Source organism: Orcinus orca, chromosome 16 (genome assembly GCF_937001465.1).
Source record: "Orcinus orca chromosome 16, mOrcOrc1.1, whole genome shotgun sequence".
NCBI classification, from domain to species: domain Eukaryota; kingdom Metazoa; phylum Chordata; class Mammalia; order Artiodactyla; family Delphinidae; genus Orcinus; species Orcinus orca.
Window position 1 is genome coordinate 50,490,816 of NC_064574.1, and position 22,803 is coordinate 50,513,618.

Consider the following 22,803-nt stretch of genomic DNA (forward strand, 5'->3'; position numbering starts at 1 on the left):
CCCCCCCCCTCTGCAAGCCTCAGTTTTTCCGTTGTACCCAGGGAGCTGGACCCAATCAAATCCCCCCTCTCTCACGAGAACTGTTGCACTTTGGACACAGCAAACTCCCCAGCACAGTGGAAATGTCACTTGTGGTCTGGTCTCAACTGCCTATCCCACCCCACGCCTTCCCCTCCTCCCCTCCCCCTTGCTTGCTCTGCCCCATACACACTGGCCTTTCCCTACTCAGCCCACCTCCCTCTCCTTCTGCCGGGAAGGCTCTTCCCCCAGCCCTCCCCATAGGCCTGTTTGGAGGTCACCTCCTCGGAGACCTCCCTGTCTAAACCAGGTGCTTTAGTCAGTGCTTGCTGTGTAACAAGTCACCACAAACTCAGTGGCTTTAAAGAAGGCACCTCTTTTTTTAAAATCTTGGTTTCTGTGCATCAGAAGCCCTGGCTTAGTGGGGTCCCCTGCTCAGGGTCTCGGAAGACTGGGGTCACCTTCTCCAGTCCTCTTGGGGCTCAGGGTCTCCCGCAGACTCCACGATTGTTGGCAGCTGTCAGCTTCTTGCTATTGAAGGCTTGGGATCCCTGCTTTCTTGCTGGCTGTCAGTGGGGGGGGCCATTCTCAGTTCCTGGATGTCACCCCCTGTTCCATGCCATGTGGCCCTCCCTACAACATGGCAGTGTGCTTCTTCATGGACTGTCAGTTCTGGATACACGTTTGTGAATGACTGATGAGGGGGATCACCGAGAGGCCACCATGGAGAACCTGTGTGCAGGGGTGCAGGCTGCTCACATAAGGCTTCTGAAGGTTGAGGATTCCAGAGCCTGCCCACTCCCTGCCCTCCTCCAACCCACCCTCCAGCTAAACGTCCCTCCTCTCTCCAACGATCCCAGCACCCTTTCTCCCCGCCAGCATGAGGACCCCACACCACCTTCCACTGGGATAGGAGTTCTCTTTGCTGGTTGGAACTCAGCCACCTGGGCTGAGGGCCACACCTCCGCCACCTCCGGGTGTCCCCTCACCAGGACTTTGTCTTGCATCTCCTGCTCCACAGCCTTCTATGGCTCCCCATGGCCCACAGAATCAGGCCCAGGCCCTCCACAACCACATGCCACATCCAGTCTGCCTCCTCACACTATACGCACCATTACCCCTCCAGCCCATCTGCCCCCACCTCACTGTGAGCCCTACCCTCTCTTTGCCCCCTTGGCTGTGCAGAGCCCATGTGGGCCCCTAGTTCTCCTCTCCTTCCTCCAGCAATGGCCACCACCTTTCACTGGCCACTGCTACTTGCTGGGTGCCTTCCTCATGCAGCCCTGTGCAAACCTCCTGGTATTCTCACAAGAAAGATGGCACTGGCACCTGAGACCTATGCTCCTGGGGTTTCTTAAAGTGTATCTCTGCAGCCAGGAGCTGTGCAGCAGGCCCACCTGGGGCATTTGTTAAAATGCACACTTGCAGGACCACTCAGAGCCAGCGAACCAGGGCTGGGGACCCAGAGAACAGATGTCTCAGACAATCCCTGATCCTGGCATTTGCCTCAGTGGAGGGACAAAGGGAGGCAGCGCCTCAGGCCAGGCCCACGCTGGGTCACTGTGGGGACCCAGGAGTGGGCAGTCCCTTTGGACTTCAGAGCCTAGGAGAGACTTGGAATGCTCACATGCGGCTCAAGGGGGCTGGGCCCTCTGGCCTTTGTTACCTGGGACCCCAATCACTATAACCAGGCCCTCTCGCTGGGCCACTGCTGACCAGGAGGTACCCTAGACAGACCCCCTCTCCAGCCCAAGAGAGCCACCAGACCCAGCAGACTACCCCCGACACACACCGCTGCCCACCCCCCATCTCAGGGCTTGTGGCCTTCCTCACTGTACTCCTCCAGAATAACAGAACTGCTGGGAGCACACGCAATTCATCCACTGAACACCCGCTGAGAGCTTTGGGCCAAATGTGGGCCTTGGGACACCAGACCTAGGGTCCCTGCCCTGGAGGCCAACAGTCTCAGCACAGTGCCAACTAGGGGACTGGGGTGGGGACGGGGAATGCAAGGAAATGGAGGGAGGAAGGAGGAAGGAGACAGAGGGAGACTGTGAAAGGGAAAGCAGCAGTGAATGAGAGCAAGCCCTCTCTGCTGTCCAGGGCCGCCAGGAGCCCTGCACCGGCCGCGCGGCCCGGGTCGGGGCCCGGGACACCTCTCGCCACCTGATCCCAAAGCGCCCAAGGGCGAGGCGGCCTGACCTTGGAAAGCGCCCTCTCCCACCGCGAGCGGGGGAGCGGGGGTCAGGGGCCGCCCGACGGGGAGGCGCCCAGCGTGGTCGGGAAGGACCCGCGTTTGCACACAGGTTCAGGGTGGACCCGAGACCGGGACGGCAGAGACTTGGCCGTGATTCGGCCAGCCTCCTTACCCCTCCCCCACCTGCTCCCAGCCCCGACGCCCCTCCCCCCAGTGCCAGCCCCCGGGTTAGGGAGCGTCCGCACTTCTCCTTCCGTCGGTCGGGCCCGCACTCGGCCTTTTGTACGGGGTCTGCTCATTGGGCAGATTCGACAAACGCCCCGCCCAGAGCCCCGAACTGGCCAATTGCAAGGGGCTTCACAGTGTGCCATACTCGAGGGATCGTCACCTTGCTGCGACGCTTTGGGGATCCCTAGGCCTCAGTAGTCTTTGCTCCCCTGCCCCGGATCCTAGCCTCAAGGAGACCTCTGGGAGCCGTGCCCGGGGAGGTGCCCGCGGGGCATCCGGGGAGCCCTTGGAGATCTCGGCCTCCCCGTTACCCCGCCGCTCGCCGGTGTGTCCTCGGGTGGACGCGTGCCCCGCGAAGGGGAGTTTGCAGACGCTCCCTCACATCGGGGACGCGGCTCCTTTAAGAGAGCAGGTGTCCAGGGCGCCGCCTGACTGGAAAGCCGCCCCCGGGCCGGGCTCCCGGGCCGGGCCCGGGGCGCGGGCGCGCGGCGGCGGAACGCGGGCGGTGGGCGGCGAACGGCCTAGCGGGCGGCGCGGGGCGGGCGGCGGCGGCGGCGGGTTGCGGGGCAGGCGCGCGGTGGGCAGGCCTCGCAGGCCCCGCCCCGCCCCGCCCGCTCCGGGGTCCTCGAGCGCTCGGGCTGCGCGCGGAGCGGGCTCGGGAGGGAAGTCCCGAGACAAAGGGAGCGCCGCCGCCGCCGCCTCGTCCGCCTCGCTCGCCGGGCCGCGGCCGCCCGAGGTGAGCGCGCGGGGCGGACGGGCCGGGGGCCAGGCCTCGGCGGGCCGCGGCCTCCGGCGCTGTCGGGCCCGGCCGGGCGGGCGCCCTACACCCGCGGCCCGGCCCGCTCCCGGGAACCGGCCCGCCCCGGGCTGCTGACGCCGTGGCGGGGGCCGACCCGCTGGGCTCACTAGCCCGCGGCCCGAGCCCCGGCCCGTCGCAGCCCGGGGGGGCGGGGGACGTTCGCTCGGGCGCGCGCTCGGGCGGTTCGCGGCGCGCGGGTCGCGTCCGGGGCCGCAGACGGCGCCCGCCGCTCGGGCCGCGGTGACAGGAGCGCCGAGCCCTCCGCCAAGGCGGAGCGTTTCCGGGGTCAAGGTGTGCGCGCGAACCTGTGGCGCGTTCTAGCCCGGGAGAGGACGCACCGCACAAAGAGTGCAAAGCCGCGCGCTGCAGAAGCGCGGGCGCGTTTGGGGGGGTGGCGTGTGATGCCTAGAAATGAAAACAAGTCCGAGCTCTTGCGCCTCCGGAGCTCCGCTCCCAGTTGGTGGGACACTGAGTGTTAGCGCTCCCCTTAACGGGGAGATTTCCTCCCAAGACTGCTTTGTACCAATTGCATGGAGGCTGGAACTGGTAGTTAGGCGAGTAGGAGGAAGGCGAGGCGATGATTAGCTGGGATCATGGTAACAACGACAACACCTGCTCCTAAATCACGGAATTAACTGGTCTGGTTTGTATGATTTGGAAATAAGCTTAGTTCTTCAGTTAGCAAAGTTACTGTTCTGTGTTTGCGGAACTGGCTTTTGTTGGTGTCCTTTTAAAGCCTGTAGTCGTAAATGTTTCTTGTTCTTAAGGAAACCGTGCGTTTGGATAGAAAACCTACCCAACAGAAAAGAGAGATGGATCCCAAGTTTGTCCTGACTTGTTTATGGCCTTTCGGGTGGTTTAGGCGTGAATTTTGTATCTTGTTGCTCCTTTGTCTGGTGAATCTTGCTGGGGGTTTGGGGCCTTGCTTCAGAAACGGCTTGGGGTCCTGGGAAGTAATGTCAGGAAAGAACAGGGAACTGCACCTGGTCTGGAGTGTCTCCTGAGTGCAGGGTGCCTGCATCAGGTGAAGCCAGTGCTTTCCCCTGGGGAGTTTACTTTGGGTGAAAAAAACCCATCCGGGGCTGCTGATCCTTTATCAGTTTCATCCCCGGCCAACCTGTGGGGTCACAGTGCTATTGTCCATTTTACAGGTGAGAAGGTTGAGGGTGGTAGAATCCACTCGCCCACATATGCAGCCAGTAAGTGGCTCTGAAGTCTCCTGTCAACTAGAAGAGCGGGTTCAAGTACAGCCCGATCTGGAAGAAGGTGACGGCAGATTTCCAGGGTCTCCCTGGAGAACCCGGGTCCTCCCCTGTAGGCTGTGTTTAGCAGTTCATAGATATCTTATTTTCATATCTTATGATTTTGCTGTTTTAAAGTGTCTAGTAACACTTAACTGCTCCTTAAGTGCCTCTCTGTCATTTGGGGAAGGCAGATTCGATCCTAAGTGCGATTCTGAAGTAGTGGCTCCATGTTGTAATTAAAATGTACCAAATTGGCTGCTTTCTCCTGGGGAGCAGGAGGCCAGGTCTCTGCTTGGGACAGTGCAGGTGTGCACCTGTGGCTGTTTGCCCTGGTGGTGGAAGCGGTCTTTTTGGTTCCCACTCTGGTCCATTGGCACCCCTAAGGAAGGGGCTGCAGGAACTCCTATGGGGACCCCCCCCCCCGTTACCTTTTGCACCTGAGACAACCACAGCTGGTGCTTGGACAGGGCCTGCAGAGGCAGCTTTGTCCGTTGTCAGCAGAAGAGGTGGCCTGTGGCAGGGTCCTGGCATGCGGTCAGCATACAGGCGGTGCTCAGGATTGCCCTGCTGGCCTCTCCTGCGTCCTGGCCCAGCCCTGCCCCTCCAGAGCCGCCCGAGTACTGGCTTGCCCATTCCGGAATCCACGGATCCTCGGTGTCCAGAGTGCTGCCCTGGGGCTCCAGAAACCAGTCTTGATGCCTGGCCGAGCACAGACTCGGGAACCTCACGCCAGCTGCTTGTCTTCTGCTGCTGAACTTCTGCGTTCATTAGTTCAGAGGTGGCCGCCAGCCTATGCTGCGTGCTCTGCCCTGGCTGGTGAGGGGCTTGCTGTGGACATCCTCCACATCCCTCAAGCCCCGTGGGGGGGGGTCGTTCCCACCAGCCCTGGGGATGAGGTGGGGTTGAGCCCTATTTAGAAGAGCCATTTGAAGGGTTTGAAAAAGTCTCAGGAATGAAGGTTTTACAGTTTTACAGACTTTGGGGTTACTGCCCTAGCCTCCGACAAGAGAGTCTTAAAGACAAAAGCGGCTGGCGCTCTCCTGTGCCCTGATCCGCTGCATCTCCCCGCCTCCCTCAAGCAATCCCAGGCCCTCAGGACCAGTGCCCACCCTTCCGGCTCTTTCTTATGTTCCTGCACTGAGCCCATTGCTACAGGCTGTGTCCAGGCAGCCACCTGACCACCATTAGGACCCAGGTGCTGCCCGTCTCGTAGTCGTCCTGCTTTGTGTCTCCTGGCACCTAGCACTTCTCCCCATGTCAGCCGTCCGGGCAGCGACACTCATACCATTCCTCAATTTATGTTGCATGAATGAATGAAAATAGCAGATAGAGGTGTGCCATCCAGGGAAGGAGATCCTAGACGTGTTACTGACGGTCGGGTCCACAGATGGGGAGGAAGCGGGCAGACCAGAGCTCTGGGGTTGGGGGTGGCAAAGAGAAATTGTGTTTTGGGTGCAGGCCTGGTGTTACTTGTCTTGGACTTAATCTTGAGGTTGGGCAAGTTTATAGCCTTTTAGAAGGTGTGCTTGGGTCAGAGTGCTGCCAGGGCAACAGCTCCTGTCACCATGCCTGCTGAGTGGGGGGCTTTGATTTTTTTATATATATAAATTTATTTATTTTTGTCTGTGTTGGGTCTTCGTTGCTGCACGCGGGCTTTCTCTAGTTGTGGCGAGCTGGGGCTACTCTTCGTTGCCGTGTGTGGGCTTTTCATTGTGGTGGCTTCTCTTGTGGAGCACGGGCTCTAGAGTGCAGGCTCAGTAGTTGTGGTGCAGGGGCTTAGTTGCTCCACAGCACGTGCTCGACCAGGGCTCGAACCCATGTCCCCTGCATTGGCAGGCGGATTCTTAACCACTGTGTCACCAGGGAAACCCGGGCTTTGATTTTTGACCCTCGCTTTTTTTCATGATGACTTGAGTATATGTGTTTCTTGATGACACACCACATCCCGTTGCTCTGGTGTTTTGCAGTAACTCACCCCACTTCCTGAGACCTGGGCTCGTGGGTGATGCTGGAGGCTGCGGTGGCCATCCCAAACCCGCCCTCCCCCCCAGCTATGCTTACTTCTTGGGGAGTCGTCCAAGAGCCAGATCCCCGCAGAGTTCCTGGCTCCGTGGGGCCACTGGGCCTGGGGACGTGCCCTTGTAACCAGCACCCAGTGAGGTAGCCGCCCAGGGCCCCACTGATCGGCTGGTCTGCTGTTGCATTGTTGACCTGACTCCACCTCTCCTGCAGGAACGTGGGCGTGTTTGTGTTGTCTGAGCCTGGGGGCAGAGTGTCCCAGCAGATGCTGCAACAAGGTTTTGATTTGGATTGCTGGAGCACTTGGGGGTCAGCCTTAGCCAAGGGAGGGGGCTGCAGGAGTGAGTATGAGGCAGGGGCTGCAGAGAGGAGCAGCCCTCCTGCCGGAAGTGGGAAGACCCCCTGGGTTTGAGTTGAGGCTTCTCCCTCAGTGGGCAGGTTACTTCTGATCTTCCCTTCTCAGGTCTAAAACGGGCTTGGTGGTCCCCAACTCTGGGTCAGGGCCAGCACAGCTGGGAAGCACGGCTGGTTTCCAGTTCTGTCTTTGGCAGAAGTTTGTTCTTCTGTGCCTGGTTGAGAGCTGTGTTGTGGTTGCGGAGGGGGCCCCGTGTTGTCCTAGGGAACTCGAGGTGCTGGACCTCTTCCCTGCCAGAGGTGCAGAGGGGGCCTGTCCCCGGGCCCTCCAGTGCAAGCCTGCAGGGTGGGGACAAGCCACCGGCCATGCACGTGTAGGATACACTCTCTTCGGTCTTGTTAAAGTCTTGCTTAATGGAAATACTTGATTCAGGGTATCTTTAATGTTCCCATGGACTCTGAAGACCAGCAAACACACTTGGGATCAAATTCTTCAGCAAGTTTTCGGGTCTTAATTGCGGCGTGTGGGCTTAGTTGCCCCGCGTGGGACCTTAGTTCCCCCATCAGGGATCGAACCCGCGTCCTGTGCATTGGAAGGCAGATTCTTAACCACTGGATCATCAGGGAAGTCCCTAAGGGTCGCGTTCTTGTGGGCAGAAGGAGGCCGAGGGCAGCAGGGGTTACGATAGAGTGCCACATGCCTGGTCTGGTCTGGTCTGCGTGCTGCATTAGCAGCACCTGGGAGATGGGCTGACAGCTCCGGGCAATGAATCTGAGTGGCTGATGCCGCCAAGCCCTGAGGGTCTGTGGTCCAGAGGTGCAGGGGAGCCGATATTCAGGAGAGACCAGGAGTTTGCGTAGCTTGGCTGCAGGGCCTGCTCCCCCTTTTGTTGACTTTCCCAAAGTCACTGGGAGACAGGTCTTGGCCCACTCACAACAGGTGGAGTGGCAGCGGGTCCTAGGGTGGGGCTGTAGGATGAAAAAGTGGCAGGGGCCAGGGAAGGCCCGAGCCCCCAGGCCTGGTGACAGGTGGGTCTGTTGGATGCTGGTGGGAGGGGGCGTGCTGCCTCTGGACTTGGGCAGCCCCCACCCCTTGCATGGTTAAACTGCTCTCTGCCCAGGGCTGCCTTCCTCTTGGTTGCCTTCCAGGACCAGGGCTCTCCTCCTGGCTGGGCATGAGTCTAGATTCTGAGCCCCCGATTCTGGGCCGGAGGCCTGCCAGCACCCCCACGTCCCTGCACCGGGAAAGGGGAGTGCTCAGAGACTGCCCCTCCCAGGTCTCGGGCCTGCGCTCTGGACATCCCCATCTTGTCCCTGCCTCTGCTATGGAGTCTGGTGGAATTGGGGTCCCTGTCACTCCAGCAGGTGCACAGGAGAAAGAGGGCAGGGCTAGTGGGCAGGTGGCTGCTGCGAGTGCACGGCGCCCCTCCCCATGCAGCACCTGGCAGCTATGTGACCTGGGCCTGGGGCTTTGCTTCTCTGGAGCTCTGTGTCACCATGAAATGCAGGTCACAGCGTATGCCATGGGGGCCTGGGGATGGGAGACCCGCTCCCTGTTCCCTGGTGAGCTGCCTGCACCAGGAGGCTGGGAGGCTGGGGTGGGGGGAGCCGTGACAGCTTGTCCAGAGCGGCGTGTGGGGCCGGGCGGGAACCTTGGTTTCCCTGCTTCTTGGAAGCGAGTCTGTTGGGCTGGGCTGGGCACGGGGTGAGGGGGCAGAGGGCCCACAGCTGCCGGTGCTCATCGCACACTCTGCCCATCTCTTCTAGGGACGCAAACATGTCGGGGATCGCTCTCAGCAGACTCGCCCAGGAGAGGAAAGCTTGGAGAAAAGACCACCCGTTTGTAAGGAAAGCTTTACTTCTGCATGTGGCAGGGTGATGGTTTCCCCTTGACAAGAACGTCAGGTCCCTGCGGGTCAGCCATTTGGCCTCTGGGCTGATGCTGGCGGGTTTATCCCGGGAGCAGGGAACTGGCTGCCACGGCGCTGATGTGCCCTGTGTTGTTTTCTCTCAGGGTTTTGTGGCCGTCCCAACAAAAAATCCCGACGGCACGATGAACCTCATGAACTGGGAGTGCGCCATTCCCGGGAAGAAGGGGGTAAGAGGGGCTGCCCCCCTTCAGAAGGACTCAGGTTCAAGTGTGTGTGATGATTGTGATGGTCACGCGGGCCGTGGTCCCATCCCCTGGCCAGGGGGACAAGGTTAGGGTGACATGTGGCCCTCCGGGCAGTCTTAATTCAGAAAGAAGCTGGGCTCTAGCAGATGGGGAGGGGTGGCATCATGCAGCCCCCCTGCCACGTCCCAGGAGCAGGAGGAGCCCTGGAGGGGGTGGAGGGGGGCTGAGGTTGAAGCAGCCCGGACATGGTGGTGCTCTGGGGCACGGGGGGTGTGGGTCTTGAGCCTGGGACACCTGCAGATCCTTAGACACAGAGGCCCGGCATCAGCCACCTAAGACAGCCATGTGGGGCCCCACATGTCCTGCACTCATGGGCCACGGTGCTGCCTCCTCCGCTCACCTGAGTGTGCCTGGGTCCGTTAGGACTGGCACGTTGGAAGCATTTGGGAGGGAGGGTCTCTTCTTGGGTGAACTGGAAGGAAGGAGGAGACTCCTGAGGTGTCTGGGTGATGACAGGGCTTCATCGTCTCCATTTTCTCCTACCCATGGTTGGTTGTAAGCATACAGCAGTAGGCCTGGGGGTGGCGGGTGGGGAGGGGTGTTGGGCCGTGGAACTGGGAGGTTGCCCAGGGACCCATGGGACCTGAGGGAGGAGCCTCACAGAGCCGCCAAGTCTTCACTGTACCCACTCAGTGTCGGCGGGAGCCGCCCAGGGCCTCCTGTCTCTCCAGGGAAGGCCCTTTCCAACTCGGGGGTCATGGAGGCCCCAACAGTCCTGCTAGTGGGCTGTGAGCCATTAGGAGCTGCCTCTGGGGGGCCCTCACCATCCTGGGGTGCAGCTGGAGCAAGCTCCTTGCCCTTCCTGGGCCCAGCCCGCCGCAGAGACCCTTAGCACACCTGATCACAGTTTTATTTCCCAACAGACTCCGTGGGAAGGAGGCTTGTTTAAACTACGGATGCTGTTCAAAGACGATTATCCATCCTCACCTCCGAAATGTAAGTAGAACGCAGTCCTCAGAAGTCGGTCGGCTTCTGCCTGTTCCTTCAGAGAGCTTGGGCCTGTGGAGCTTCAATTATGTCCTGCTCTGCTCCTGGGGTGGCTCCAGGGACTCTGATCCCTGGGGCTGGCTGTGGATTTGAGTCTGTTTGTACCCCCAGTGGCTAGAGGTGCACATAATAGGCCCAGTCTCAGACCCAGAATCCCAGCTCTCATCACTGAGAGGTGGGCCCTTAGTGCCACCAAGTTCCAGCCCTGGATGGGGTAGACATGCAGAAGGACAGCGGTCCAGAGCCTCACCCCACAGAGGGTTTTGTTGCCTGTTAGAATTTGATACTTATGTGGTGCAGCGTGTGCACCCTGGGTGGATAGCGTGCTGAAGTCTCCAGAGAAAGCGGCAGGAAGAAAGAGCCAGGGCTGCATCTGAGATAGTGCAGTGGCCAGACCATCAGAACACATTTCAGCAAAACTCAGAAGGGACCCCAGGTCCCTCCCCTTTTGTAGCTGGAAATGAGCAAATGCTATCTGTGTCTGGTTAATTGGGTGTTTTAACGCATGCCCCAGCATGTGAAGAGTGCCCCCAGCACCAAGACTGTCAGCGTTCACTCTGGTGGTCAGTAATTCAAGATGTCTGTTATAAAGACACAACCAGAAGAATTTCTAAAACTAACAGTTAACCACTGGGATGGAGACTTATTTCATTTGGGGTGGTTCTTTGCTGTTTGAATTTTTTTGCCACGTGCAGGTATTACCTTAAAGAATGTCTTTAATCAGGGACTTCCCTGGTGGCGCAGTGGTGAAGAACCACCTGCCAGTGCAGGGGACATGGGTTTGATCCCTGGTCTGGGAAGATTCCACATGCTGTGGAGCATCTAAGCCCATGTGCCACAACTACTGAGCCTACACTCTGGAGCCCACGTGCCTGGAGCCCATGCTCCGCAACAAGAGAAGCCACCGCAATGAGAAGCCCGCACAGTGCAATGAAAGAGTAGCCCCCTCTCGCCGCAACTAGAGAAAACCCATGCCAGCAACAAAGACCCAATGCTGCCCCAAAAAAATTTAAAAAGAATATCTTTAATCAAGAAATGAGACATTGTAGCTACGTTCATCATTTCTATTCTACATTGTATTGGAATTCCAAGAAGATAGAGCCCGACAAGAAAAAGAAATCCCAGCAGAAGAGCTGGAAGACAAGACTGCAGACAATCTTTCCCTGAGTCTAAGATTGCTGAATAAAAGACTAATTCACAAAATTTTTTATTTAATTTAAAAGGGGGGGGGCTTCCCTGGTGGCGCAGTGGTTGAGAGTCCACCTGCGGTTGCAGGGGACACGGGTTCGTGCCCCGGTCCGGGAAGATCCCACATGCCACGGAGCGGCTGGGCCCGTGAGCCATGGCCGCTGAGCCTGCGTGTCCAGAGCCTGTGCTCTGCAACGGGAGAGGCCACAGCAGTGAGAGGCCCACGTATAGAAAAGAAAAAAAATAAAGGGGGGGACTTCCCTGGTGGTCCAGTGGTAAAGAATCCGCATTCCAATGCAGGGGACATGGGTTTGATCTCTGGTCAGGGAACTAAGATCCCACATGCCGTGGGGCAGCTAAGCCCGCGCACCACAACTACTGAGCCTGCGTGCCGCAAACTACAGAACCTACGCCCTCTGGAGCCCGCGTGCCACAGCTAGAGAGAGAAAACCTGCACACCACAACTAGAGAGAAGCCTGCACGCTGCAACGGAGTATCTTGCATGCCCAACAAAGATCCCACGTACTGCAACTAAGACCCAGTGTAGCCAAAAAAATAATAAATATAAATTTAAAAGGGAATTCTCTGGTCCAGCTTTCACTGCCAAGGGCGTGGGTTCAATCCCTAGTCGGGGAACTAAGATCCCACAAGCCCCAAGGCGTGGCCAAAAAAAAAAAGATCTCTCTGCTGAAAATGATCAGATGTTTCTGCAAGGATCAGGGGCAGCCTTGATCCCTGGCAGGGCAGGCCGTGTGCACAGCTCGGAAGACTGAGTGCATGTGCCTGTTCTCTCCCAGCTCTTCTGCAGGTTCAGTGTGATCCCAGTCACAACACAAGCAGACTTTTTTGGAAACTGTCACGCAGACTCTAAAATGCAGGAAATGCAGGGTGCTGAGAACAGCCATGCCCTTGGAGATCTGTGGGGGAGATTGTGAGGCCTAGGCTGAGGCCGCTTGGGTGAGGAGAGCACCCAGACCTGTAGGACGGCAAGATGGAAAGCGGGCTGAGATCTGCTGCAGGGACACTGAGACACAGGCCTGCAAGGCAGAGTCCAGAGAGGCCAGCAGTATACAAGCTTGGCTGATGACAGAGGCAACTCTGGGAGGCATGGGGGGCCCAGTGGAAGGAGAGCTCGCTCTCCTGCGGATCTTGGTGCCCGGTGGGAAGTACAGCTGTGGAGGAGACGGGAGGACCTCTCCATCACATGGGCAGGCTGAGAGCACTTTAACCATAAGGAGAGAAAGGATGAGCTGGACTGCATTTAAATCAAGACCATCTCCTCATCAGGAGACACCAGTGAGAGTGAGGAGAGAGATGGGATGTGTTTGTCAGTTCTCGTTCCAAATACATCAAGAGCGTTTGCACTTCAGTGAGAAAGGGCAAACTGCCATTAGCTCAGGCCCTTCCCAAAAGAGGCTCTCCACCCAGCCAGTGGGCACAGGGGAAGGTGCCTGACCTCATCACCAGACACTGCAAGTGACAACCCAGCAGGAACAGGCAGGCAGTGGGGAGCGAGGGGCCCAGCTCTAGAGAGCACTTCCCTCGGAAAGCTCTCGGTTTGTCTACTGAGGCTACACTTAACACCTGCCCTGGGACCGGCTGTTCACTGAGGAGAGACCCAGTGCAAGTGTGCACACCGAAAGGCCTGGGCGGCATGTGTCTGGAAAAAGCTGGGGGCAGTGCAGGTGTCTGTTCACAGTAGAATGGACAGATGAACAGTGGGACAGTCTGCAGCAGAGAGAAGGAAGAGTCTGTGAGTGTTCATGACATGAGTGAGTCTCCCAGATGCCAAGGAGCTGGACCAGGTTCCGTTTGTGGAGGTCAGCAGTCCATGTGATGGCAGTGTTAGGAGTCAGGAGGGTGACCTGGTGCAGAGGGAAGGCAGCCAGTCACCTGAGATGGGGGTGAGGGGCTGAGGGGTGCTGGGAGACAAATAACAAAGGGCCTGTGTCCTGCGTATATAAAGAGCATCTGCAAGTCAACAAGAAAAGCGTGTGAGAGGTTTAAAGAAGAGCTTCTCCAAAGAAGCAGCAAGTGCGTCGCAGGGAGTGAAAGGAAAATGCAAATCAGAACCATGAGAGGCAGCCACTGTCATCAGGGTGGCTGAATTCCATGGCTGACACCACCAGGGGCTGGCAAAGTCACAAAGCGTGGGAACATGCAGACCCTGCTGGCGGCATGTAAGTTGATACAGCTGCTGTGGAAATGAGCAATATCTACTCAAGTTCAACATGGACACCTTAAAACCCCGCATTTTCACATTGTGTGCACTAGAATTCACGTTCAGGAATGTTTGCAGCTTCAGTCGTAGTAGCTCAGATGTGCACCTACGGTGGGGTGGGCAAGTCCATGGGCAGCTTCTCCCAGCGAGGCCTGTGTGGCAGCAAGGTGCAAACTGACCCCTGGGTGTAGAGCCGCGAGTCCTGGTCTGGGGGCGGGGTGGGTGTACAAGTTGGGATAATGAGGCAGGTGAGGGAGGGAGTTTTCTGGAAGCTGTTGGTATGAGTGGGTGTGTTCATTTTTGGTAATTCATCAAGTGTACTAGCTGAACTTTTCTGGGTATAATTAAATAATGTTTTAAAAATCAAGAGAAAGGGGGAAAGCGCCCAGGTGAGAGAAAAACACACGTTAGGTGAGTTAACGGACCCTGGGTGGGGCTCATAATGGCAATTTTTTCCTACCTTTTTTTTTTCCTTTATTATTTTTGTCCATGTCACAAGGCATGCAGGATCTTAGTTCCCCAACCAGGGATTGAACCTACGTCTCCTGCAGTGGAAGCGCAGAGTCCTAACCACTGGACTATCAGGGAAGTCCCTGCTGCTCTCTGCTCTTTTATGTTTTCAAATTTCCTACATGTATTCTTTCTTATTTTTATTTTTTAAAAAGAAAATTAACTTTTTTTGCTTTGTGTTATTTTATTTTTGAAGGAAGAATGTGGGGTCATAAAAGTCTCTGTGTTGAAGCAGGATGATCTGCTTTGAAAATGGCCACTTGTTTGGAAGGGCCTCTGAGTTTCTGCCCTTGGCCTTCCCGCAGGACCCTCCTCACCTGCTGCAGTGGCCCCTTCCCATTTTCCTGAGTCGGGCCGCAGCCCGGCTGGGAGGACATGGGGGCAGCCATCTGGGGCTCTGTCCTCTGAATGCCAGTACCCCGGGTGGCGTCCTGGGAGCACGTGGCTTCCCCTCTGAGTCTGTCAGGAAGGTGGCTGCTTACTCCTCCCACCTCAGGGCCAGTTTCGTTTTTCTAAGTAGTTCTTGGCCAGGTGCCTGGTGACCAGCCGGGTGCCCCAGTGTAGGGGGAGAGGCCCCGTCGGGGCAGGACATTACTTGGTAGGAAGATACCTGCCACCAGAAACATGTTTCTTTCATTCCCTTTGCTCCAGGCAAGTTTGAACCGCCGTTATTTCATCCGAACGTGTACCCCTCAGGCACAGTGTGCCTGTCCATCCTGGAGGAGGACAAGGACTGGAGGCCGGCCATCACGATTAAGCAGGTATGGAGTGCGAGCTCCCTCCACCTTTCAGGGCCCGAGGGCCAGTGGTCCTCCATCCCGGGAAAGTTTGCCTTTCAGCCCGCTGGCCTCTCATCTTGCTCTGTTTGTTTTGTCTCTTACACAGATCTTATTAGGAATACAGGAACTTCTAAATGAACCAAATATCCAAGACCCAGCTCAAGCAGAGGCCTACACGATCTACTGGTTAGTAGCAATCCAGCCCCGTTTGCTGCAACTTCTTCTTGGCCTCCCTGAAGTCTGGTCTAGGCTGCCCCTGACAGCCTGGCTGGGAGGCAGCGGTAGGGGGGGTGAGACACGGCAGCCGGGCTGTCCTGCAGCCAAGGCATCTGCGTGTGCAGAAACAGGTGACCCGCGGTGGAGTGGGTGTCAGGAAGCCGAGCTCAGGTGTTGGCCACTTTGTGTCTGAGCTGTGGCCGGGCCGGCCCTGGGACTCTGATCCAGCTCAGAGGGAACATCCCCCTGAGTGGGGCCCTGAGGGAGGGATGTCCAACAACCCAGCTCAACCAGGGACCCCAGACCTTCCACCTTGGCCCTCCTGCTGCTCTCCCCGTCTCCAGCCCCTCTTCCTGGTCCCGCCTGGGTGTGGTGCCTCCAATGGGGGTGGTCAGTGGGGGCGTGATGATCAGGTTGCTCTTGGCCACCCAGCTGCTGTGATCCCTACCCCCCCCACCCGCCAGTGCCAGGCGTCCACTCCATGCCTGGCCCTTCCCCGCATGGCACGTGGGTCCTGCGTCCACTCTCCGTGATGAGGGAGGAGGCCTGGTATGACGTAATTGGGGTGAGCAGTGGTTAAACGTGGCTTGTGAGCCTGTGGTCCTCCCCAGGCTGGTCTGGACGGGGCCTTAAGCTAGTCTGGGGCTCTGACGCCCATTGCTCCATCTGCCCATGTTCAGAAACCCAGGCTCACACCTGAGGGGAATTGGGGAATGGAGAGTAGCATTTTCTGAGAACAGTGCCCAGGTGCCCCAGTGGCCTGGGACCCAAGGGGCTGGCCCTCGGGAGAGGCCAGGCAGGAGCCTGTTCCTTCCTGGAGGGCATCTGGAGTGGGAGGTGGAGGGTAAAGCAGAGGCTGAGACTGTCCTGGGGCTGCTCTGAGCAGCCGGCACCCCAGCTGTTGCGAGTCCACCTGAGAGAAGCACCACGTTGCAGGAGAGGTATTTCTCTTCCCAAGATGGCTCAGGTCTCTGGGCCCAGCCCAGTGTTGTCTAAGGGCAGAAGAACCCCCCGGCAGGGCCAAGGTCCCAGAGCCCCCTGGCCCACCCCCTCCAGACTTCAATCTGGCCTTTTCCCTGGGGCTTCCCGCCAGGGGGCATTGCTCAGTGGCTCGAGTGGAGCGTCAGCGACTCCTGCCCTGACCTCAAGCTGGGCGCTGTGTGCTTTCACTGCCGCGCCCCGTTGGCCCTGCACCCTTTGTAAATAAGGCCACTGGGGTACTCGTTTGAGCTGAGTCCTTGCAACAGAGGCGTGTGGCCCTCAAGCCTGAGATGTCTCCTTGCTGCTCATAGAGCAGAGCCGGGGTTTCCTGGGTTCTCTGTGTTGGTGGCAGCGGCGTGTGGCCGAGGTACCACGGGACACTGCTCTGCACCGTCAGGCACCGAGGCTCTTCTGGTTTTGTGGTCGGTGCTGGCCCAGGCTGGTGGGGTCTGCCTGTATTCCCACCTTGCTCCCAAAAGGTCACAGGGCACATCCTACACTGGCAGGTGCCTGCAGCCCCGTCCCGGCCTTCACTTGGTCAGTGGCGGAGCTGGACTTGGCTGTTCCGCCCACTCCTTCCAAAGCTCCCCGGCCACTGCCTCCGCCCTGGGGCTGTGGTGGCCTGGGCTTGACACAACACTGGGAGCCAGGGTCGAAGGTTAGGGGCCGGGGGTGGGTGTGCTCAGACCACTGTAGGCGCTGGTCCCGTGACCTCACTCTCCAGCTCTCAGGGCCACACCAGCCTCCTTGGCGCTGGGCCAGCACAGGGCCGCACCAGCAGCTCTGCCTCTCCTGCTGCTGGCACTGCAGCCGTTCCCCAGGGAGGCCACAGGCAGGGTCCTGGGCACTGGAGCCGTCGGCGCCATGGTGCAGCTGAGGAGCTTCTGCCACCCCGTGCCTGGGCTGTGGTTACAGCTGGGCCTCAGGCCGTGGGCTGCGCTCTGAGGGGCCTCGCTGGTTGCACAGCACAGCTTGGAAAGACCCCTGACTTTCTTAGCGGGGGCTTTGCACACCTTCGTGAGGGTCACTGACCAGCCCCAGCACTGGGTGTCCAGGAACCCTGTCTGCAAATATCTCCTCTCGGGGCGATGCACATTGGCCCCTTTTATCAGCGGTGGTTCTCACCCTAGAGCCCCAGCTGGGGTCCTGCCTGGCTGCCGTAAGCTGCTCGCACCTTCTCCCATGGTACTGAGAGCTGAGGGCAAACCCCCCAGAGGTTTGTGTCTGGTTTTGAAGCAGATGGTACTGGGAGATCTGTTTCCTCCAGTGACGGGTATGATGGATGCTGCCTCAGAGGTGGGGAAAGAAGCTGCTGGTCGCTGGCTAGACCGGCAAACCCACAGGGCTCACCCTTCTCCCAGTTTGGCCCAGGACCGGTGCCCCCGAGACCTCCTCGCTCATGCGCTCCAGGCTTCCTGGGCGCCCTCGGGCAGCGGCCGCACATTCTAACATGTCTTTCTTTTGACCTCCTCAGCCAAAACAGAGTGGAATACGAGAAAAGGGTTCGAGCACAAGCCAAGAAGTTTGCTCCCTCATAAGCAGCGACCTGTGGCATCATAAAAAGGAAGGGATTGGTGTGGCAAGAACTTGTTTACAACATTTTTGCAAATCTAACGTTGCTCTCTACAATTACTGGTCACCTGGGGAGGGTTGGGCGGGCGCCATTTTCCATTTCCGCCACTGGTACAGTCTCGGCTCGCTGAATCGCCCAGTTTTTCATACAGGGTCTCTTCCTTCAGTCTTTTGTATTTTTGATTGTTATGTAAAACTTGCTTTTATTTTAATATTGATGTCAGTATTTCAACTGCTGTAAAATTATAAACTTTTATACTTCAATGAGTCCCAAGGAGCTAGTTCCTTTGCTCGCGGATGCAGGCATGCTTCACGCCGTCTAGAGCTGCACTTAGCCTTCAGCTGGCTGCACGAAACAGAAAATCAGACCTGCCCCGCCCCACCGCCTCCTCTCCCAGAGCCCGGCTTGTGTTGCTTACGAGCCTCAGATCCACAGTCAGCCAGCGTTGCGTTTCCGCATCACTTCCTTTGTGTTTATATGGCGTTTGTCTGTGTTGCTGTTTAGAGTAAATAAACTGTTTATATAAAGGTTTTTGTTGCATTATCATCATTAAAAGTGAGGAGGTGACCTCCGTGTGCCCAGCACCCCCCACTCGGCTCCATCCTCTGTAAATAGTGTTGTGTATTCTGTCCCCCCGATGCCAGTGCTCTGGGTTGCAGAGTGCTAGAGAGTTCTGGTCTGGTCAGGTTGGAACTGGCATCGAGACATTTGTAAAGCTCGCACCGCCTGGGCCATCAGGAGGACAAGATGCCTAACCCAGGCCAGGCGGGCCCGGGGAGGACTGCCGTTCAAGCAGCTCACCCCCTCAGTGCCATCGCAGGCGGCTGAGGGTGGCGGGGCCCTGACAATGGAGCCCAACCTGCGGGTGAGGCGTGTGGCCTCCTCTTGCCCAGCAGCGCCCTGGCCTCAGCAGCTGCCCCAGCCTCTACGTGTAGCACCTGCGCCATCCCTCCCCGCAACTCCCACCAACCCCCACTCCTGTGCTCGCGCATCAGCGTCCCCGTGTCCCCACCAGACGCAGGTGGTCCTGGCACCAGGACACCCTGAAAGAGCAGCAACCGGCCACCGCCTGCCCCTCAGGCTCTTCCCTTTTCCTGAAGCATCTGATCCTGCTTTGCCTGGAGGCTGCTCTCCTCAAAGCACCGCGGATGAGGCCGCTGAAGCTGCAGAACTTCCTTGAAGCTGCAGAACTTCCTTGACATCCTCGACGCTGTCAGAGTGGGCCTGGGTCCCGGCTCAGCAGGAGGTGCTGAAGATGGAGCCGGGAAGTGGCAGAGGGGGCCGGGCCCGTGTCCTGCACCCCGGCACTGCCAAGGCGGGTACTTGGCCTCCGCGTCCCAACGAAGCCTGGAGCCGGCCTGCCCTCCCACCCTGAAGACCCTTGCTGGGGGACCCCTGCACCTGTGGCTCCGGCCCACAGACCCAGGGGCAGGATGATCCCCATAGGAGCTCGAGGAGGACTGGTCACCCGGGCCCCTGGTCAGGAAGGGCCAAGGCTCGCCTTGAGAAACATATGGCCTGGCAACAGGATCGTGGTGGAAGTTGGGGGCCCCTGAGCCCACAGCACCTGTGGCTCAAGGCCCCAGTGCCTTCCCAGCTCACTGAGCTGGATGTGTCGAGCTGCTGAGCTCCCAGTTTGATGTCCACAATGTGTTGGGCACAGAGGGCCTTCGGGGGATCCAACGGGTTGTGTATTTGTAGCCTCTCCCAGAATGTCTTATTTTGTAATGACCGAACTACTCTTAGTAATAGTTATACATGTATATGGTTAATATATATGGAAATTCAATATATTTTCTAGTTAAAGCATTCTAAAGTAATCAGTGTTTCTAGCAAATTGTCGTGACTTCGGCTAATGAAATGTCCTTTTGTGCCACAGTCCTTGGCTTAACAAAGATGTGAATCTTGTAACACAAGAACTATGAAATGCGATGATTCTGTTTCTACTGTAAGGGAAGAGCGTGTGTTCCCAGCATGAGGCGCCTAATAATTAGTAAGGAATTGTGGGCTATAGATTAACCACTGTATCTAAAAATCCTCTAATTAAAATATTTCCACTAACTGCCGCCTGCAGGGTGTCCTTTTCCTGCTCCGTCTGCACAGGCTGCTTCATGCTCGGTGTCAGGGGGGCCACGCTGGCCAATTCCAGGGTCCTGTGCTGCTGGCCCAGGAGCTGCTGGAGCCGCCTCCTCCCTCGGCTTCCAGCATCAGATGCTCAGTGACCCGCAAGTGGCAGAGGGTGACATTCCCTAGAGCCAAGGTTGAATCCCCCGGTCTGTGCCTCTGAGGCTGGGGCGTGGGCAGCCAAGGCTGGGCCCACATCCTGCACTGACCCCTGTCCCTGTCCCCTGAGTCTCACCTGTACCTCCCTGGCCTACTGGAGCAGGTTCCCCCCATGGGGACCTCCTTCTCACCGCCAGGGTGGACCTCCCTGGGGCACCAGGATGCCGTCCTCATGGTGCCAAGGTGCCTGTGAGCCCTTGGCTCAGACCCTGACCAGGCCCCTGGGACACTGTGTCCAGGACTGGCTCGGGCCAGGCTGTTACATGGGTGCAGAGCAAGGAACCCAGCGTTGGGGCTTCTAGGAGAACTTGACCACAGGTAGGACAAGCTGGGAGCCTATCTCCCCAGGAACCACTCTGCCTGGAGCCCAGATAGGCTCCTGGATGGGCTCTGGGTCCCTGGGGGTCCCCCCCGGCCTCCCTGGACTGTCCTGGCCGAGTCAGCACCGTGTCCTCACACCTGCCCGCCCCCATGAGGCCACCTTGCTCCCTGACCAGGCAGCCCAAAGCCCTCCTACAATACATCAGGCCCTGCCTCCAGTTTGAGCTTGCCATGGCGACGTGTTGCCAGGTTGGAGGGCCCCCGAGCACTGACTTGGGCTGGCTCCAACTGGTCTAAGTCAACTCCAGCAGGGAGGGGCCCAAGGAGTGCTGGTCCAGATCTGCCCCCAGCCGACCCTGGTGCTGAGCCTGGGGGTGTCCTGCCTCAGTGGTCAGGAGGCTCATCTGGAGGCCTCCAGACTACTGTGACCCCATCTGCAGAGGCCATGGGCCTGCCAGAGGAGCTAGAGCACTGGGTCCCATCCACCCTTAGTTCCTCAGACCCTACGGACTTTGCCACTTGCCCAAAGCCTCGGGCCTCAGTCAGGAAGCTGTTTTATCTGAGCTTTTAGAAGAAAATAATGAAGGAGCAGCAAAAGAAAGTTACAGGGCCCCAGCCTGGGTTCTTCCCTCCCAGCCTCTGCTCTTACAGGTGACCCATCCCAAGGGGGTTTTTCTTGCCTTGAGGAAGGAATCAGGGGCCCCAGAGCCAGGACAAGTGCCTCGGCCTCCTGTGTGCAGAAGGATGTGCGTGGAGGAGCCAGGCACCTGACCCATTCCCAGCTCTGCCGCCGGTCGCCTGGGCCTCACGCAGACCTGCAGAGCCCTGGCTGGGCTGCTGCTCTGTCCCCACCCCCAGCCCCACGAAAACCTCGGGCCTGAGGCCCCAGAGCACCCAGTCTGGCACAGGCTCCACCCGCACAGATGCTGGCAGCAGGACCCCCACTGGGCTTCTGGTTAAGTGCCCCAGGCAAGGGGGTCACATGTGGGCCAGACCCCCTCTCAACTGGAGCCACCACTTCTGCTGGCAGAACCACCCAGGACAGCACAGGTAATGGGACAGATTCCTGCAGTCCCTCAGGGTCCTCCAGCCCAGGGCAGGCAGGGACGCTGACCCGAATTCCCAGGCTATGTGCCTGTGAGTTCCCTGTGATCCACCTCCCTTCCCGCTTTTCCTGCCATTGTCCTCCGACAGGTGCTATGGGGGTCAGAGAGCTGTGGGAGAAGCCTGACTGCTAGGAGGCTGTGCCTGCAATTCCAAGGGCTGCCACCATAGGGCGTGATTTCATGCATTATTAAAAGTGATGGCAGTGCCCTGGACTTACCAGGATGCCTCTCACTTCTGAGGCCCCTTCTCCCTGCCCGTCAGCAGCCATCAGAGTGTTTGCCCAGAGCCTGGTGCTTTTCTCCTGGCCCTAAGAAGGAAAAGCCACTCACCCTGTCTTCCAGACCCTTTCCAGCTGGAAGCTCCACGAGTAAACCCACCTCCCCACAAGACCCACCGAGCCCTGATCCCCATAGGCAGGGTGTCTTGTGCCCTAACTCCTGTGCATGCCCCGAGCTGCCCCCTCACAGCCCGTCAAGCTCAGAACCGCTGTGGGGGGCCTGGGGCAAGGGGGCCAACGTAAATCCTTCAGCTCAAGGCCTGGGGCACAGGCACAGGGCAAGGGGCGTCCCTCCCTGTCCTCTACTGGCTGCGGGATCGCACAAGGATGAGCTTAAACCTCCAACCTGCGGAGGCCAAAACTAAGTCCCTGAAGGAAAGAGACCCTCCCAAGGCCACTGGAGGGTCCTGGGCAATGGTGGCTCCAGTTCCCATCCCCCGTGGACTGGAGGAGCTGCAGCTGACTCTAACCAGCACTTGCTCCGCGGTAAGGCCATCCCCTCCCCCTGCTGAGAGGTGGGCTCTGCTGCTGCTATCTCCGTTTTACTAATGAGGGAAACTGAGGCCCAAGGCAGTGGAGGAGTGTGGCAGGGCAGGAGTCTGACCCAGGAGGTTGGGGGACAATGAAGGGGTCGGCACGAACGGGACCATCATTCCCTCCCCAGGAAATGTTTGTGGAGGGAAGGACCCTGAAGATTATGCTTTCCTGGGGAAACAGAGGCCCAGAGTTGGCTTTGGGACCCAGCCTGTTGCTGTGTAGCCCTGGACAAGCCCTTTCCCCTCTCTGGGCCTCTCTGGGCCTCAGTTTCCCTACCTGCAAAAGAGAGTGGTGAGGCCTCCAGGCGCCCTCTGCCCCGACAGGCTGCGTGGTGTTAGTCTTAGCGGCTGGTGCATCTTCGTGACGTCGCTGGCCCCCAGCCCCTTAGCTCCCCTCAGAGCTTGGGATGGGGGTGTGAGTAGGGGCCCCCTCCACTGGCAGCTGCCCCTCCTAACTTCCTGTTTACAGCAGCTGCAGGCTCTCCTAGGCTCTCGTCTCTTCACCCCAAAGCCATTAGGATCACCATGGCAACCAGGCGGTGTTTGTTCCAACAGGTTGGCAGAACCTGATGCAAGACTGCAGAGGTGGGGGGCATCAGCTACAAGACCCTGGCTCAGGACCTGCCAAATCCCCAGGGAAGGACATTAGCTGCCCCCAAACCATTCCCACCCCCTGCAGAAGGAAGCCAAGGGGCAGCTGGTGGCATGGGATCCAGGCCCCTCCCCTGCTCACCTGACTCATCTGTCCCAAGCCATTGTGCATTTCCTGAGCACCCCCTCCCCCATCTG

General features: G+C 58.5%; 1 protein-coding gene across 5 annotated transcripts; it reads left to right on the plus strand.

The window, feature by feature from the left end:
- The first annotated feature begins 2,743 nt into the window (after positions 1-2,743).
- Positions 2,744-18,021, plus strand: UBE2I (ubiquitin conjugating enzyme E2 I). Of its 5 annotated transcripts, none has more exons than XM_004270343.4 (7): positions 2,744-2,768; positions 8,627-8,702; positions 8,874-8,957; positions 9,899-9,971; positions 14,593-14,702; positions 14,827-14,906; positions 17,392-18,021. In XM_004270343.4, the coding sequence occupies exons 2-7, from the start codon at positions 8,637-8,639 to the stop codon at positions 17,453-17,455; spliced, it is 477 nt and encodes a 158-aa protein (XP_004270391.1). In that variant the 5' UTR covers positions 2,744-2,768; positions 8,627-8,636; the 3' UTR covers positions 17,456-18,021. The 5 variants fall into 5 exon arrangements, with proteins under 5 accessions (XP_004270391.1, XP_049555607.1, XP_033285109.1 ...); XM_049699650.1 differs by lacking the exon at positions 2,744-2,768 and adding an exon at positions 3,022-3,179; XM_033429218.2 differs by lacking the exon at positions 2,744-2,768 and adding an exon at positions 3,249-3,533.
- The last annotated feature ends 4,782 nt before the right edge of the window (positions 18,022-22,803 follow it).

Coding starts and splice junctions, on each gene's coding strand:
- UBE2I (XM_004270343.4), top strand. CDS start 8,637: ATGTCGGGGATCGCTCTCAGCAGACTCGCCCAGGAGAGGAAAGCTTGG. Junction 8,958..9,898: donor CCATTCCCGGGAAGAAGGGG/GTAAGAGGGGCT, acceptor ATTTCCCAACAG/ACTCCGTGGGAAGGAGGCTT. Junction 14,907..17,391: donor GAGGCCTACACGATCTACTG/GTTAGTAGCAAT, acceptor TGACCTCCTCAG/CCAAAACAGAGTGGAATACG.